Below are 16487 nucleotides of genomic sequence, written 5' to 3' on the forward strand. Positions count from 1 at the left end.
GGATTTAAGACTTTATTCTTTGCAACTTTAGAGATCTTTTTATGCATCAAGAGAACTCCAAGGAGAAAGGAAAATATGACTGGATATGACGCTAATATGACCGCATTAAGACCTATCCATAGATATCCACTGATGTGCTTCACTTAAGGATGGTTATGAGTACATTCTTGTTATTATCGACCACTTCACCTAATTTGTGCAGGTGGATGCTACAACTTCAAAATCTTCAAACAAATTGTAGCAGGCCATTTGTTCAATCATTTTGTTTGGTTTGGGTTCCCCTAACAAATTTACTGTGTGAAATGTGGCGTTTCACGTATGAAAGTGACAATGAGTACTATATATATTTAAGTTAAATAATACCAGTTTAGGACAGTAAAATATTCAAAACCCGATGGAAAAGGAAACCATAAACTTTAATATATAATTTGACATAACTACTAATTTTATGAAACTACATTTTAATTATAAATTATCATAACATGACAATTATAAATTATTATAATGTAAAATAATTAAAAAACTTTTTTTATTTTTTTATTCCTTTTTTTTATTGGGCAACATAGTCTTAGCGTATTTATAAAAAGTGCACAAGGATTTAATTAATAATTAATAATGTTTAATAATGATTTGAGTTTGTGCTTCTGCTCACTCAGATGTTCAATATGGCAAATAATTAATATTTTAAATAGCCTAGCTAAAGCAGAAATGAGGTGCTATCAAATGTGAACTTTTTCATGAACCAAGCAACTGGTTTTAAAAGAGATTTGTGTAGGATTTATTTATGAAAAGCTCTTGCTTTCCCTGCTTATTTGTGTTGTGAGTACAATGCATTCTTGAGCATTGCTATGCTGGAAACATAATAGAACCCCAGTTTGGCTCAGATATCTTAGTTAAAGAGTGACCAACTTTAGTGAAACTATTTCTCACATTTACAGTAATCCTCTCACAGCTCTTTAAATTTAATTCCCAATGACCATATCTGAAAACTACGCAGTCTTTATACAGAAGTGTCATTCAAGCATAACCAAAACTAATTTTAAATTCATTATTAAGGAAACCCTTTTGATTAATGAATGACTCCAGATATCTGGTCCACTGGCTTAGTCCTCAAGTAATTCAGCATAACCAGCGGCAACTGTAAGATTAGTGCTGCACTGATAAATCAATTTGTCCTCTGAACATATGTACCATTTTTCTTATCTTAGAACATTTTTCCTGATGAAATGTTGTAAATGAAGCCATGCACTTGGCTATAACCAGCGCTGATGTTTCCTTAATTAAGAATCCAATGCCCCCACCATGTGGTTGAAAAAGTTAATGCAGTGCTTTCTTCTGATCGTGAATCTTTAGGCGTGACCCTGAGCTGACATGCCTGGGCTGTCCGTACAAGATTTAGGATTCAGTTTTGGAGCGTGGAAAGATATGAAAATTATAGTTATATTGTGTATTTATTTAAATCAAGAGATTGCAGGATTGCTTGTTTCTGAAATGCCATAAAGGCCTATGGATTATTTAATCTACATTGTAAAGTAATACAGCGGTCTCATATGCCTAGTAATGCCTAAATATCCTTCATGTACTGCTGAGCAATTTCTAACCCGCTTTCTTCAGACACCAGAACTTTTATTATTTATTGTGCAGTCTTCACTTCTTTCATAATTGATGCTTGAATAGCCTGCAATGAGCATTTCTGTGTGCCGGAGATAGATGTGCATGCAGAATGATAAATCATGGCTGAATATGGGACTACATGGGCATATTTATTATGGATAAAGAAGTATTTTACAATTTTGTATTTCTTCACCAAGAATTACTCTGACACGTTGTATGTGCGCATGTTATCATCAGCTACATTGGTGCTGTTTAATTCATAGATCCTGTCTGATGCTAAAAATATATATTATTATTTTATTTTTATTCATCAATTCATTAAATATTGCTAAACATATTGAAGCAATTGTAATAAATTTAATCGAATAATAACTAAATAATATTGACAAATATTAAGATACATGTAAATATCAAATATCAAGATACATGACTCATGCATAAAACAGTCATAATCTCAAGGGACCTTTTATAGTGCTGGGAGGGGCACTCCGTGTCCCAGTGCTGCTTTGGCAGTGCTTCTGTCACCTTATCTCCTCAAATTGATGTAAAATTAATTATAAAATACTGTGCAAGTGCGCAGTTTATATTGCATATTATATATATAGGCCTGGGAATAATTTATATCATCATCAGCTTTATGCAGTTGTTGCAGTGATGACAGACACAGCTAGCTAAATAAAATAAAATCCATAAGAGATTAATCGTGCTTCATGTAGGTTACTGTATCCAATGATACACCAGCGCTTCCAGTAACCGCCGTCTTCTGATGTAGTTCACCATTTAAAATGAATATAAATCAATGGGAGCTGTGCATGAACGGGCTGCACCACTGATAAAAAAGGGGGGGACGCAATTAGTCACCTTGTGCGCTCCTCACCGTTGACATCCTCCTGTACATTTAACCGGGCGCGCGACAGCCTTTCACTTGGAAGTGCGCGTGAAGGGACAACAGCAGGCAATCTGATTGAACACACGCACTCTCTCCCTCAGAGCGCCGTTCTGCTGACTCAGTGCCTTATCACAGCGAACCGGTTCCTCGCCAACGAACAGATCTAAAACGCACCAGTCACCGCAACAGCTCCAGCCATGGCCAAGACTGCGATCGGTAAGACAAACCTTCCTTCGTTTTGTTCGCCGGTCCGTGTCTCTTTGATGCTGAGAGGATGCTGAGAGATGCACAATAGACCCTGATGCAGGAGAGTCAGGGGTCTTTGAGATGAAAAAAATGATTTTAAATAGGCTAGATATATAAATCTGCGTTCTCCTTCAACGCGTGCTGTTTTATTTTCAAATATGGAAGTGCGTTCTGGGTGCACCCCGGCTGCCTACTCACTTTTGCTTAAAAATGGGGACTGTATAAATGAGGAAAAGCATTAAATGGGTTTATTATAGTGCATATCTATTAAAATACACCGAGACATGCTTTAAAAAGCCTTAAAATGATTTTCTTGTGTCAGTGCACCTGCCGGCTCATCCATCTCCAGCATAATGCAGAAGGACCCCACCCAAGATCCAGCTCTGTGTTTCAGCCTTCAGAAAACACCGTAAAGCCTGGCAATACCCAACTCAGAGCAGTTTAAACCTTCTGACATCTTCTATACATGATATTTTCATCCTTTTTATAAAATGAGCTAGGTGTGGCTGGTGTATTTATTGCTAAACAAAGCTTAAAACGGAACTACAGCATGGTAATGAATCAGGGTGTTTGAAATAGCTTAAATGTGATGTTCGTTATGAAGACAAAATTCCTTAATTATTGCCAATTATCACAAATGATAGGTTGCTTGTCAGTGTTTTTTCACTGATTTGAGAGCATGACTCATTAGCCGGTGGGTTAATTTGATCTCATTTATAATGGGTATATAAGAATCTATATTCGCACACCTTCTACAACATATGCAGTCTACCAGCACACGTCACATGTTTATTGTTAACCCAATTCATTATTTAAAAAAACCCTCCTTGCTGATTAAACACAGGTTTTTAAGGTGTAATTGTGGATTTGCATTTGATTTCTTTCGGTCACACCATTTCTAGCGTGGTATGCGATGCAGACTGCAGTATCAGATGATTAATGTTTTAAATGGAAGTGTGAGGGCTCAAGTCGTCTTGCCAGTAAGCGTGTCTCAGTGCTTTTGTGATTCTGGATTATGTTGTAGGCGGCCAAACTGGGGCATACCATAGACAGACAAGGTGTGCGTCGGCTTTATCACATCTTTGTGAGACGCTTGCAGGGCAGGGCACTGGTGGACTGCGGCTGAATGTCTCTGTTCTAGCTGTCGTCTCACTTAGAATGTTAAATGACAACTTGAAGAGACATTTGTTTTGTGGGAACCACTTATGTGCACTTGATCCTGCCATGCAATGCAATTACACGGAACTGTGTCTTTAGGATATTTCATTTCATTTCACAGAACACACAAGAAATGCACCGGCAAATGCCTGTGGGAATCCTCCTGCTAATGAGAAAACATGTCAATCAATATTATCAATACACTTGGAATATTTATAGGGTTTAAAAGAGCCAACAGGAAGACCTTGGTGCATCATTTATACCTCTAAAGTCAACCAGATCAAAATAAGAAAATTAGGTCTTAATTTATGCATAATTAGATCTCTTATTATGACTCACCTAAAAGCATTGCTTATGTAATTAGACTCTTAATTTAATGATTGGATAATTGGCCACAATTTTGTTAGAAATACATATCACATATCAATAAAGAGCTCACAGGTGCCTGTCTTTGTCATATATACTTTATAGATTTCTTAATCATAACCCCAGTTTATCAGCTCTGGTTACTGGATTACTGAAGATAGTATGACTGATCTAATCAATTAAACTCCATTAATCATTAACCTAACAGGAAGTTCAAATATACACATTCAGCAATGCTGCTCAACAATGGGGTGCTGCTATTGCTTTTTAAGATTAATGATTTTTTGGGGCTTTAAGGCTTTAATGTCAACTATGTGATATGATTTTTAGTGTGAATGGATGATATTCGCAGAGGCATTTGCCCGTGCAGCTGCAGTGGACAGAGCATATGTGTGAGAGAGAAAGCGGGAGGTGGGAGGGGCCATTATTGATTTCCAGGGTGGGCATGCTGATGCATTATCAAACAAACCACACAAAGGACTTTTCACTTGTCCACTGGCCCATCGAGCCTAATGGCAAATTTTGAGCACCGTACAGTATTATTCAACTTCATATTTAGTGGTGGTGCGATACATGGTCTGCATCACTGTAGTGCATGATAGTATGATGAGGTCATAATCAGTCAAGCACAGAGAATAAGAACTACTTAATGTAAAAACTAATGGTATGTTAAAATTTAATATTAAACTATATGTTTTTGTGTGTGTGTGTGTGTTTATATAATATGTATAATACGTAGAGTATGTAAATTAGTGAATGCAAGTATTATAAATAAGAATCAGTCACAACAAAAACATTTACTTAATGTAAAAATTATAATTAGAGCAAATGTATATTATATGTAAAGTTAGTGTTAGATTATTTTATATAAACTTATATGCAATGCATACACACCCACCCACAATAATATATAATTAGATTAAGTGATTTATACAATAGTGTCTGCGTGTAAAAATTAGTGCATAAAACTATGATATATATAAGAAACAGTTATGCCAAAATACAAAGAATTACAATTATTTACTGTAACACAATGCAATAATTTATTGTCCCATTACATCAAAAATCGATGTATTTTTGACCAGTTGCCACAATATCTACATCTCATGCCAAGGTTGTGGTCTCCAGACGGTGAATACTCTTTCCCAATTACAAACCTGGTCTTTTTTTCAGCAAAAGCTCTTGATAAGAGCACACTTTTGCACACACACCAATGCAGTCGTCTGTGTGAGATCCTTTTCACCTGCTCGCCAGCCGGCTGACATGAATTACTTGCTTCAGTGAGCTGTCTATCGTCCTTATCTCACTCTGACTAGACAGCAGGAGAGAAATGCTTACCGAGGTCTGGGAATACTCAATATCACAGCACTAAACCTCCAGCGCCACCCCCTCAATATACCGGAAGAAATGGTTTGCTCCAGTAATTACTAATTAAAGCCCCCAACATCAAAATCAGCCAGCCAGAGGGCTTTTAATCCTGGAGGGAGTGAACACAGTGATTCTCTCACTTCTTTCCTTCCCGGGTTTCTCCATCCTCTAGTTTGTGAGGGATTAATAAGCTCGTCAGGGAGCGAGAGGGAGTTGATCAGATTTTTCCAGGCTCTGCTGTGCAGAGAGAGTGAAGAAAGTAGGTTGATGCTGGAAAGGATAATAACAGTTTGAAATCTATCTGAACATTTAAAAAAAAAAAATGGTTTCATAACATCAACACAGCGCTGCTGTCAAGACTCTGATTTATAACTTAAATGCACTGGCCTTGATAAATGCTGCTTTGTGTGTTCAAGGAGAATCAGATACATTATATGCCTCATGTAGCATCTGCCATTGTTGATGTTTGTATGATTTAGGCTTGTTTGCACTTAATGCTGAACAAGAAAAAATGATTCTGAAGTTGTGGATGAGGAATGATTGGGGTAGGATCAATGTAGCCGTCATTAACGCCGTCTGTTTTCTCTGGTCTTGCCGACTCACTCCCCGCACAAACACCCTCAGTAGTCAGACTCGGAGTAAAAATGGATTCCAATAAATAATATAACACTGAAGGCTGGGCGGTGGGGGATGGTGGAGCTTGTGGGGAACATCGTCTTGTAGGAAACCAGAGCGTGTGAGGACACGGCTGCTGGTTTTTCCTTAGAAAGCTCTAATGACAACATAGTGCTATTAAGGCATGCTTGCTTTATTTATTGATTTATTAATTGATTGATTGATTGCTTTTGGATTCTGTGATCCCCCACCCACCAAACCTCTTAGCCAAACCAGGGACACTCTGTTTTCTCAGTTACAAAATATTAAAACTTTAGATTAAAATTAATATCAAACATGAATATATGTATAAATAAAATATATTAATTTACACACAAACATACACACGTATATATGTATGTATAATACATACACATACATAACACAGTGTGCATATACATACACACATATATAACACACACACACACACACACACTATCTATATTATCTATATATATTCTAGAATTTTTCTTTTGCTCCATTTTTCTCAGTACATATTGTACTGAAATGTTGTCTTTTATATTAGACTCACTACTTGTTCTACTAAAATGCTTTATTTTATATTAAAAACCTAGACGATTTGGGTTATTTTCTGCAACATTAACGATGCGGTTTCGAATAATCATTCATAAAACAGCGAGAGAGAATCTGGGTCAACGTTTTGTTTGATGTGTCTCCCCGCAGCATACAAAGAGAAGATGAAGGAGCTCTCCCTCGTCTCCCTCATCTGCTCCTGTCTCTACCCAGAGGCACGCAAGAACATCATGGGCGAGTTCGAAGGTAGGAAATGAAAAAATAATACCGGTAATGAGAAGCAATGTAGAAGGAATTTACAATAATATGCCATGCTTTATAGTGCTCAGTCTGTCTGATCTTCATAATATAACTTTTTATTGGTCTGTGTGTGTGCCAGCAATACTACACATTTATTATTGTAACAGCTAATATAGATCAATAAATGTCTGATAAATGGTCAGGATGGCTGTTTAACAAAGTTGTACGAGCGCATTTCATGAGCAGAAGTTTTATTGCATGGATCCGGATGTATAGAGGAATACTTGAAGTTTCTACACAGCATATATTTTGCTTTATGTCTTGTGTGTTTAGACATGGAGGTGAAGCCCATTAACAAGCGGGCTTCTGGCCAGGCCTTTGAGGTCATCCTGAAGCCACCCTCTCCCACGGCTGACAGCTCCTACAGCATCACCACACCTCCCAAAAAGAGGGACATGTCCCTGGAGGACATCCAGAAGAAGCTGGAGGCAGCAGAGGACAGGAGGAGAGTGAGTTACCCATTCGTTTGTATTATATATCCATGTAACTTGTGTTTGATGTTAGCAATTTTGTATTCATTTAAAGCCCTTACACTTTTATTTAATGTGAACTGATAAACAGATGATTCCTATGACTCTGCCCCACTCTTCCTCTCCAGTCCCAGGAGGCTCAAGTCCTGAGGGCCCTGGCAGAGAAACGTGAGCACGAGCGGGACGTCCTGCTGAAAGCCATGGAGGAGAACAGCAACTTCAGCAAGATGGCGGAGGAGAAACTCATCACGAAGATGGAGCAGATCAAGGAGAACCGTGAGGCCTACATTGCAGCCATGCTGGAACGACTGCATGAGAAGGTGCTTAGATTAAAAACATTTGATTTCTTAATATTATCAATGTTGAAAACAGTTGTGATGTTTAATGTTTTATGTGGAAACAGTGCTTTTTTAAGGATTCTTTGATGAATAGAAAGTTCAGAAGAACAACATTTATTTGAATTTAGCATTTAGGCTAAATGATATGAATAATAAAAACAAAAAAACACAAGTATTAAAATGAAATGCATAATTTATCCCACACTATTTTTATGCTACCTGTCTGTACAATACCACCGATTTTTAAAACGTCTTGAGAAACTGACATGCTGTAACTGTGAAAAGTGATCTGACATTGTGGTTTTACAGGATAGAAGATAAAAGTAGCAAAAAATCATGGCATCTTTTTATTCAATCAATAAAATCAATAAAAATATGATTTTCTGTCACAAGAGGGCGCTACAGCACAATACAAATATTTCAATGTGATGTAGGCTACATAAGAGTGCTGGAAAAACAAAAGGCATTTTAGAATACGAATGTTGTTCATCAACGGAATATCAACATTAAGCTATAAAATGTAATGTTTATGCTAATTAATTTACAGTGTTATTTCTCTATGCACTTTCAGGAGAAGCATGCTCAGGTGGTGCGCAGAAACAAAGAGCTGATGGAGGAGTTGACAGCATGAGCACATCTCTCTTCACCCACTGTCCCATTACCCCACACCACCCCCTCCCCATACCTGCAACCTCCCGTCCCCAGAGAGACCCCCTCTCACCCCGCCACCGCTGCCCCGTGTAGAAAAGAGCCTCTGGCACCCCGCCCCGCTCAGACGAAGGGAATCGACCCTGCCCCCTCACCAACAGCATCCTCCCCGATATAGTCCAGAAGACAAAAGGAACATCATTACTCCAGAAAAAAAAGAGAATGTTTTTGCTTAAATCGAAACTAGTCAAAGTGGGTGTGGTTTTTTTGTAAATACTACCTATTTGTTTTATATGAGATGATGAAAAGTATTGCGGTGTGCCATTTTATAAGTTTCTCTCTGTATCTTTCTCTTTTAGTGGATGTACTCGTTTTCTCTCTATCAGATCTGCTACAGTTTCTCTTGTACCAGGCTTTGGTGTTTGTGAGTTTGCTGGCTAGCGATGTCTTCTCTAAACCCAACGATCATTTTAATGTCCCTATGTCCATGTGGAGAGAGTAAAAGCCGCCACAGTACAGTAAATGCAGCTCGAACCGGACACTATCATAGCATTTACAACAATCTCTAGCTCTTTCTTCACACATTCATCACAATACACAAACAGATACAACATACACACACATGCAACCAGGCAGCTTGATTTTAGTGGAAAAAGACATTAAGAGGAGCTGCGGTTAGAGCCACGCCGAAGTCATGTGACGTCTCTCGCCCCGTGCTTGACCATAGTCTGGGTTGCATTTTTGCTGACGGTGTAACATGAAGTTCTTGAGAATTGCTTGAAGTTCTCAATTCTGATTCGGCAAAGATTTAGGGGATTTCACGGGGGATTTTAGATGATAAAAATGGATGCTGTGTGTAACTGTGTGTGTGTGTTAAGAGCAGTGTGGGTGGACGGTGTAACCCTGTGCCATTGCTCTTGTGTAAGTAGCTTTAATGTCACAAACCTGCCCACCCTCATCTTTCTCTTCCAGCTGTGCATTCTGTTCCCTTCACACATGTAACTCTGGGATCATAAGCTGTGGTGAATAAAAGCTTGGGGTTCTTGGAATGAGAGTTTCTGTCTTTGGCTCCGTTTTTATTTCATACAATATACATTAACATAGACACATGATTCCATAAATTTAACAGCTGTAGGCCACAAAAGTGTGAATAGCATAACCATGTGTGAAAGAACCTGAAGTGTAATGCCCTAGTTTACCATCAGATGGCAAAACATGACTTTGCAAGAAAACATGAGGCATACCACTAAACTATATCCCTATTGTATGTAGGTTTGTTTTATGCAGTAAAAAATACTGCATATGTGCACAGCATACTGCTTTTTTTTTTTTTTTTTACTTAGTATAGCCTATGAAACAGTATTGGCTACAATATGCAAAAATATACATACGCATCTGCATTCAGCAAGTGGCTTTCGGCCATCATCATCTTGGACATCATTTATTTTGCAACCAGTTTTGTATAAAAAATTTCCTTCAGGTAATGAGTCATAAGAAAATGTGTGAATTATTTGTAGAGCATTCATTAAGTATGTTGGATTTTGAGATACCTAGCACAGAATGCTCTATTACATACTGTACATTTTGACAAATGTAGTAGGTCATCCGCTATTTTATGCATGCAGTCTATTTGCATACTGCATAAATAGTTTGAGCATGCTGAACATATTAATTTATCTTCTTAATATTCGAGGTTTAGGAAATCCAACCCTCATCTCTGGGGTGAATGAGGGGGAAAACATGCGATAAAAGCCTCTAAAATAGATTTAACGGCAGCTAGAGAAATAAAGAAGTGTGTTGGCAGAGTGCTGTGTGTAGGTGGGAATCTGTTTTACGGCTTTGGCTGGCAGGCACAGTACCCGTGGTGGCGTGGGAGTGCACCGCACCAGGAGCTCAGTGAGATGCTGTGATTGCTTTGGGACAAAGCTGCACTGTGCGGCCCTCTCCTCCCACTTTTCCATCTCTCTCGTTCCTTCTCTTCTCTCTCTGTACCTCTCTCTTTCCTCCCTCTGCAGTCCAGGCCAGCCAGGCTGCCATTGTCCAGGATATCCCTTGGCTGTTAATGGCTTCCTGGATACATAGAGAGGCCCCTGGGCCGTGTTTGATATCAGTTCAAAACGCACGCATACAGGCACTGGTTCAAGCCCTATAGAAATGTGCAGCGCCTCATCTCGCTGGCATGAAAGGAGCCATTCATCCCCGAAGCATTAAATCACAAGCAAGGCTTATTTATGTATATCCACCTGTGAAGAACGAGGCTGGCTGGAACATTTCAAACACGCCAACAATTCTGGATGATAAAAACATTCTGTAGTTTTCTCTGACTGGAGATTCTTAGACTGTGAGGTTTGCCCATTCAACATTTTAATTGAATTGTCTGTATATATGATCATGTTGAAAAAAAAAAATTAATCATTTTGATATAATTTGATATTTTGATGAAATCTATTTTTTTTTTTATTTTTGGCTGATGCCTAATCAGGGGCAATAATTATTATTATTATTTTTTTTTACAAATGTTAAAATTATAATTGATTAGTTAATATATTATAATTGTTAAGATTATTTAATTAAATGATTATCAAATGAATTTAATAAAAACACAAAACCAATCATTTTAAATGCTGCAGCTGAATTTATGCATCACAACATTATAATGTTCAGTGTAAAAATAGATATTTTTGATATATTTTGAGATTTGTCAAAAATACTCTAATTTTAAATATCTGACTGATACCAATAAGCTGATAATTATTTTTTTATGTAATTGCCAATAACAAAAACAACAACAACAACAAAAAAGCCAACATTAAAAAAATATTATGTATAATAATAAAACACTTAATACTAAACTAATGATTTTAAATGGTTAATTTATCAATCTGAAATGTATATAAAATGCTGAATTTTTTGGCAAAACATAATAATGTACAGTAAGTTATTTTCATTAGATTAGGATTAAGATTAGGTTAAAAGGTTTAATAGGTTTAAATAGTCTAATTGTTAAATCTGTAATATCGACTGATAAGGGTTATGGTACCAGTATATTCGCATTTGGAATTTTTAATGTATCAATCAAAATGTCAAAAATGAAAACAGGACATGAATATGCAAGTACAGGGCTATTAGCTAGACATTTCATTTTATTACAGGAAAGTCACACAGGTTAGTGAGGGACAGGCACAGTACCACACCATCTCTTCCAGTACTATCTATTCCCCTAGTCTTATCTGATTTGCCAGTGAAAATTCACTATTACCGTGAAACAATCTGGTTTCCCAAAACACTCCTCAAGTAGAGTTAACTAAGAGAGAGAGAGATGATCTGGTGCATGAAGAGGGAACTTGTGCACATGAGCAAACAACTCCGCTATGGACAAATCCAACAGTGCCTTTGCTACAATTAAATTAGTGCCGTTCTGAGAGATTGTCTATCTAGATTGTCTCTGAAAAGCTTTAACAGTGGCCTGTTCCTGCAAACAACAAATTCATAACATTTTATATACATAAACACACACCGCAGTTCACTGAACAAAATGACTTAAAATCTTTATAAAAAATAAAGCACTCATCAAGTTGAGAAATACAGATTCAGTTGCATAGTTTTATATTAATCTGCAGAGGGTTGAATGCAAAACATCAGTGTCAACTTCATTGCATAGTTTTTCATTTTCATGGAAATGCTGAACACGTTTCCTCACATAATAAGTCAAATCCTGCCTGTCATTCTGAAGGAGACTATTTAGGATGCATATATGTGTTTCAAGAGATCACAGCACTTCTGTACTATCTTTAACATAATTAAAGGGATAGTTCACCCCAAAAAAGAAAATTCTGTCATCATTTACTTACCATAATGTCATTTCTATATTCCTCTAATTCTTGCCTGGAAGATAAAAGAAGATATTTTAAAGACTGTTGGTAACCAAATTGTCCCGCTTGGACAAAAATTCAATGGAAGTCAACGGCACCCAAAACTGTTTGGTAACCAACATTCATCAAAATATCTTCTTTTATCTCCCACAGATGATGGCTGAGTAAATGACAGAATTTTCTTTTTTGGGTGAACTGTCCCGTTAAATGGACATCTGGTTTGAGCTTAACTCCAATAACACCCATTCAGTGATGCATCTCATCTGCGTTTGGCTCCAGTCTCTCTCTCTCTCTCTCTCTCTCTCTCTCTTTTAGTTTACCTTGCTCCACTAATGGACAAAATAACTAGACTTGCTCAGAACCGAGCCTGTGAGAACCTGACACTCTCCAGAACTCATCTCTGCTCAGCCTGAGACAGGACAGCTTTAATACACAGGGTAACTGGAATAAGTACATTGGATCTGTATTCGCTTTTTCCCTTTGTACAAGTCTGCGGTTCTGTCCATCTCTTCAAAATAGTCAGATGTTAAAGAAAAGGGCATATCTAACTGACTGTCTGTCCACAGTTTTCATGTTTTTTAAGTTCAGAAGGCCCCTATTTCCATGCTCCAAGGCCTGTAGGGCTTCCCCAGGCTGCTGGAGGGAATCCCGGGGCCCAGCGAGCTCGGAGACAGCAGGGGAAATGCGCTCAGTGGGAAGGGAAATGCAGACAGGCTGGAAAGTGACGTCAGGAGGGGTGGAGAAAGCTTGGATGTAGTAGGTGGTGTGAGCCCAGGGGGCAGGGAGGAACTGGGTGTCACCCGCAGCGGTCCTGTCTGCCCTGCCTCAGTAATCACCGTGCCAGTCAGCCTGCTGGGGGCGTGTGGCTCTGTGGAGGGGGCGGATGGAGATGAAGAGGAGGGCGATGAAGAACTGGAGGATGGAGGGCTGCTGGTGCTGCGCGGCTGCTGCAGGAGGAGGTGATGAGCCAGGTGTCCGGGCGGTGTCCCGAACGCAGAGCCCCACGCCAAGTGGCCCAAACCAGAGTGGGCTTCTCTCTGGGAAGCATAACTGTTCAGGTGCGAAACCAGGCGGATGCGGAGGGGGTCGGTGTTGTCCAGGCCCTCAATGATACTGAGGTAACGCGCCGTCTCCGCCAGGCATTCGCGGAAACCCAGGCCACGGTAATCCATGGCCAGAGCGTGAGCCTCAAAGTAACCTGTGAGAGAGAGAACGAGAGCTGTTGAGCGATCTGAGCTGATAATGATTACAGCTTGTGACAGGAAACAGCGCAGTTCTCACTGGGAGTGGCTGAGAGCGAAACTGAAATGATGCTAGATAAACAACTGAGATTAAAAAACACTTTACACTTCTAGTTCGTCCTGTTTCAGTCGTGCAGGGGTTGGTAATTATTTTCACTGTGGGAATTTCCTTGAACAGATTCCCAAACATTGGTTGATCTCATAATGCAAGGTTGCGTTCAATTTGATTTTATAATAACTTTTATTATTCATAAATCATTAGAAGATATTATAATGCATGAAAAAATAACATGTACGTAAAAGTAGTGAAACATTTTAAAAAGCTGTAATACAGTTGTGACATGTAATATAAAAACTTGTAATATAAATACAAAGCTGCATATATATTAATGCTTATTAACCAAATTTATACTCAAAGTGTATTTTCTTTAAAATAAGTGTAAAATAAGTACCTTTTCCTCCAGCTGCATGAAGCATCTTTAAATGATCAACGGTCATCTGTAAAATTTCTGCTTTTTCTAGTTTGGCAGAGCCCTGAGAACAAGAACAAATGTGATGAGTTAAGAGGTAAGACTGTATCATATCATAAAATTAATCCATTTCAAGAACTGATGTCATGTTCTTATTTTGGTTTAATTCAGTACATGTTTGGAAAAGGTTTATTCCAAAAATGCCATGAATTGTCAAGTGGTCCCAATCAAGTTTAAAGTACTAAAATGTTTTCCTTTCACCTTGAATATACATTTTCAAAATGTTCAAATCAATAAATTATGAGATTCGGACATCTTGAGGATTGCAAGTAGTCATCTTCTGTTATATGGTTTTCTTGGCACACGACAATAAAATGACTTTATATATATATATATATATATATATATATATATATATATATATATATATATATATATATATATATATATATATATATATATATATATATATATATATATATATATATATATATTAATAATATTTCTAAACCAAATTGCTTTATTGTTTTTATGAAATACTAACAAAGGATTGAGCCGAACTAATGCCAGCATTTCCTTTTTCAAGAGGTTCAGCTATAATGAGACTTCAAAAAATATATAAATAAATAAATAATTATAATAATAATTCTAGACATTTACAGTAGCCAGACTAGAGATGTGAGTCAGGTGCAGTGATTGACACTCACCTGTTTCTCAAACGCGCTGGGCACAAGCCTGCGCAGCTCAGACAGACTGTTGTTTATCCGGTCCCTGCGGCGCTTCTCAATGATCTGTTCAAACCGATTGTGAAATCATTAATAACAGTCATTTAACAACAGTACAGTCATTTGTTCAGCATTACAGATTAAGTTTTAAGGGTTTTGCAACGATGAAAAATGCTCTTAGTCTTACCCCTCTGCGACGTTTTCTCGCTTGCACTTGAGAGGTAGTGGATGGAGACATTGAACCGAGTGGAGAATTCACACCGCTTTAAAAAAAATAATAAAAAAATTATGCATAAGATAAATATTCCACATAACTCCGTTGTTAGACATGGAATTTGAAATTTACATTTTCATTTTGTGTACGTTTCAAATTAAATGTGCACACATTTAAATTTGTGGTTATTTTCTTCTCCAGTTAGTTGCAAGTTTAACGTTTTATCACTCAAAAAAAAAGTGAATTGCAAAAAAACCCAAAATAAATAAATGACAACTTGATAACTTACGCATTTTCGTCAGCACTCTCCTTCTCCACTTCGATATTTTCATCGAGTTCGCTGTCTGAGGAGCTAAAATCGTGATTTCTCTTCATTTTTCTATAATCTTACAGAGTGTATCCGCAGCGTGTGTCAGGTGAGACAGAAGTTCATCCGTATGAACCGGCAAGCTTTCCCACGGTATCATTTCAACGCCGAAACTCGCCAGAAGAGGCGTGGCTAAACGCGTAGACAGCCAATCAACGAACAAACCTGAGATTGAGTGGCATGTCGGTTGTCAGCGTCGCAGTTTATCCCCGCCCCTCTTTGTGAATATGCTTACTAAAGGGCCAATAGAATGTTCGTCCGTGAGCGCGGAGCTCCGCCCCCGGGTTCCGCCGGCGCTTGTGTTGTCTAGCCCAGCTAAAGGAGTGGCTGGCCGGCTGTCAGCACGCGCTGGCCGTGGGAAAGTTTCTTAGCAGAGCGCTGATAACCAATCAGGGGCGACGGCCGTCTCCGGCGCTGGAATGAATGGAGCAATTGGTTGGGGCGACGGGCGGTCTGCGAGTGAGCGTGTGAACCTGTAATCTAATACTAACTCATCCGAAGTAGTACAGTGTGTATGAGGAAGCCACCAAGTCTAAATGTAGTCCATGAAGCGCAAACATGTACCTTCTTTGACGGCATTCCCAAAGGTACATTGCATTTAAAACCGACCAGTCCCTTTAAATGCACTAATAAGTGCACTAATAAGTACACAGCAGTAAACACAGCATGGGTTTCCATGTGCAATAAGCATTTAAAATATGTTTTGTAGTTTTACACTATTTAAATTTTATAATATTTGTGCTCATAATATAGGCTACACAACCACCTTTAGCACCAAAACATATTAGCATAAAAAGTAATAAAAAAAAATGCAATAAAAAATTTTATAATAAAAAATGTAAAATGCTACATTTCATCAGATTTTTATAGCTATATTTTATCTAAAATATTTTTTCTAATTTGTGTGTAATTATTGTACCTAGAGCTTTTATGACCTACTTTTCTATTTTCCTTTATATGCATTTTAACTGAAAATATTAATACAAATTTTGAAATATAAAAATATAAAATAA

At 37.9% G+C, this 16487-nt stretch overlaps 2 protein-coding genes across 2 annotated transcripts; one reads left to right on the plus strand and one right to left on the minus strand.

Annotated features, from left to right (window-relative positions):
- Positions 1-2459: 2459 nt before the first annotated feature.
- Positions 2460-9639, plus strand: stmn2b (stathmin 2b). Its single transcript, XM_026289192.1, has 5 exons — positions 2460-2719; positions 6980-7075; positions 7403-7578; positions 7728-7919; positions 8509-9639. The coding sequence occupies exons 1-5, from the start codon at positions 2701-2703 to the stop codon at positions 8566-8568; spliced, it is 543 nt and encodes a 180-aa protein (XP_026144977.1). The 5' UTR covers positions 2460-2700; the 3' UTR covers positions 8569-9639.
- Positions 9640-11694: 2055 nt separating this feature from the next.
- Positions 11695-15568, minus strand: hey1 (hes-related family bHLH transcription factor with YRPW motif 1). The gene is made up of 5 exons (XM_026289193.1): positions 15397-15568; positions 15081-15156; positions 14876-14959; positions 14151-14232; positions 11695-13655 (listed from the first exon to the last, which is right to left on the minus strand). Exons 1-5 carry the CDS (start codon positions 15480-15482, stop codon positions 13042-13044), a joined length of 942 nt encoding a protein of 313 aa, XP_026144978.1. The 5' UTR covers positions 15483-15568; the 3' UTR covers positions 11695-13041.
- Between the last annotated feature and the right edge of the window lie 919 nt (positions 15569-16487).

The sequence above is a fragment of the Carassius auratus genome, chromosome 19 (assembly GCF_003368295.1).
Source record: "Carassius auratus strain Wakin chromosome 19, ASM336829v1, whole genome shotgun sequence".
In the NCBI taxonomy this organism is placed as follows: Eukaryota; Metazoa; Chordata; class Actinopteri; order Cypriniformes; family Cyprinidae; genus Carassius; species Carassius auratus.